The 2432-nt window shown below is 40.3% G+C and overlaps 1 protein-coding gene across 1 annotated transcript; it reads right to left on the minus strand.

Annotated features, from left to right (window-relative positions):
- Positions 1-695: 695 nt before the first annotated feature.
- On the minus strand, positions 696-1085 carry LOC112763828 (uncharacterized). The gene has a single exon (XM_025809392.1). It carries the CDS (start codon positions 1083-1085, stop codon positions 696-698), a length of 390 nt encoding a protein of 129 aa, XP_025665177.1.
- Between the last annotated feature and the right edge of the window lie 1347 nt (positions 1086-2432).

Below are 2432 nucleotides of genomic sequence, written 5' to 3' on the forward strand. Positions count from 1 at the left end.
CGAGTAGATTGGCATATTGTTTCCTTTGTAAGTTCCAACTTCGTGTAGTCAGACTTTATCAAGTTACTTTTACACTTCATTTTTGTCCCGCCTTGATTTTGGGGTCGGTTTCATGAAATGTTTACATAACTTCTTACATTAATTTGTACTTCGTCGCTTCATCTTGCCAACCATTTTAGGTCGGGCAATAATTTTCGCGGTTTATCGAGCTTAAACTAATGCGTTTTTATAGGAAACTTATAAATAAAAAATAAACTATCATTAATAAAAAATGATTTACATAAGTTTGCTACCAAGGGCTCTTCACTGCCCTTAGCTCTTGTTATGGTGCATCGTTAAAACCCCTCTTAGAAAAAATCCTTCTTGGAAAAAAATCTTAAGGTCGGAAGAAAGAGTACACCAGGGAACAAGATGTGCTACCTAACTGTAGTACTTCTTTAGATTACATTTTTCGAGATCTGGAGTTTCGTACCTTATAGGTCGGATACCTTGTAGTAACGTTTTTCGAAGACTTTAACAATCTCGTAGGGTCCTTTCCAGTTTGCAGCTAGCTTTCCTTCACCCAACTTCTAAATTCTGATGTCATTTCAGATCAGTATAAGGTCATTTGTGGTGAAGCTTCTTTTGATCACCTTCTGATTATACCTTAGGGTCATCCTTTGCTTTAGTCCTTCCTCTTTGATCCGAGCTTGTTCTCAGACTTCTGGGAGGAGGTCGAGCTCTTCCTTTTGGGTTTGGTTATTGACCCCTTCATTGTAGAACATAACCCTTAGTGATTCTTCAGTAATTTCTATAAGAATCATGGCTTCCATTCCATAAGCAAGTCGAAAAGGTGACTCCCCTGTTGTGGAATGAGGAGTTGTTCGATATGCCCATAAGACTTGGAAAAGTTCACCTGCCCATAGGACTTGGGGAAGTTCATCTACCCATAAGACTTGGGAAAGTTCATCTGCCCATGATGCCTTTGCGCCTTGTAGTCGGAGTTTTAACCCGGCTAGTATGACTTTATTTGCGGCTTCGAGTTGTCCATTAGCCTGAGGGTGCTCCACCGATATAAATTGGTGTTTTATCTTGAGATCGCCCATCAAATTCCTGAAGGTAGAGTCAGTAAATTGACTCACATTGTTCGTGGTGACGGAGTGAAAAACTCCAAATCTTCTAGAAATGTTTTTGTAAAGAAACTTTCGACTTCACTGGGCAGTGATGGTTGCTAAGGGTTCTGCCTTGATTCACTTAGTAAAATAGTCGATCCCACTATGAGGTATTTTACTTGTCCTAGAGCTTGAGGGAATGGTCATTTTGCGAATAGCCATGGTGAGATGACGCTGATAAGCTCTTCGGGAGGAGCAACATGGAAGCTGGCATGCTTCTGACGAGGCGGGCACTTTTTAACAAACTCTGCCGCTTCTTTTTGCAAGGTCCACTAGAAGAAGCCGGCTTGGATCACCTTCTTAGCTAATGACCAGGCTCCCAAGTGATTCCCACATATGTCATTATGTACTTCCTCTAGGACCTCCTTTGTATTAGAGGTCGGGACGCACTTTAGGAGAGGTGTTGATACCCCTCTTTTGTATAGAATATTGTGGACCAAGGTATAATTTTTTGCTTTTTTTATGAGCCTTTAAGCCTTTTTTTCCATCTTTAGGAATAATATTAAACTTAAGATAATTGACTATAGAGGTCATCCATCCTAAATTTTGATATGGCCATTATGTCTAAGTTATCATCTCCCTTTGATATTGATGGTGCGTGGGGAGTTTCCTGGATGAGGCTTCTATTATTGTCCCTTGGTTTGGTGCTGGCTAACTTGGAAAGGGCATCTGGTCGGGCATTTAACTCCCGAGTTATGTGTCGGACCTCTCCTTCTAAGAACTGTGTTAGTTGTTCCTGTGCTTTGTCTAAGTATTTCTTCATATTGGGATCTTTGTCCTGATAAGTGCCATTAATTTGTGAAGTTATCACTTGGGAATCACCAAAAACTATCAACTTTTGTGCCCCCACCTCTTTAGCCAGCTTCAAGCCAGCAAGCAAGTCTTTATATTATACTTGATTATTAGAAGTAGGAAACTTGAACCTTAACAAGAGTTTTATCCAAGTTCCTTACTCACTTTTCAGGATGACTCTTGCTCCACTGCTAGCTTTATTGGATGATCCGTCTACATATAAGCTCCAAGTTGTCTAATTTTCCTGACTTTCAGTATATTCAGCTACAAAGTCAGCGAGATACTAGATTTGATTGCTGTTGGAGCTTCATATTTCAAATTGAACTCGGACAGTTCTACAGTTCATTGTAGCATCCTTCCTGCTAGTTCTGGTTTTTGTAGAATGTGCTTTATGGATTGATTAGTATGGACCCTTATAGTGTGAGCCTGGAAATAAGGCTGGAGCCTTCGGGAGGTAAGGATAAGAGCATACGCGAACTTTTCTATCTT

This window comes from Arachis hypogaea, chromosome 17 (genome assembly GCF_003086295.3).
Source record: "Arachis hypogaea cultivar Tifrunner chromosome 17, arahy.Tifrunner.gnm2.J5K5, whole genome shotgun sequence".
Lineage (NCBI taxonomy): Eukaryota > Viridiplantae > Streptophyta > Magnoliopsida > Fabales > Fabaceae > Arachis > Arachis hypogaea.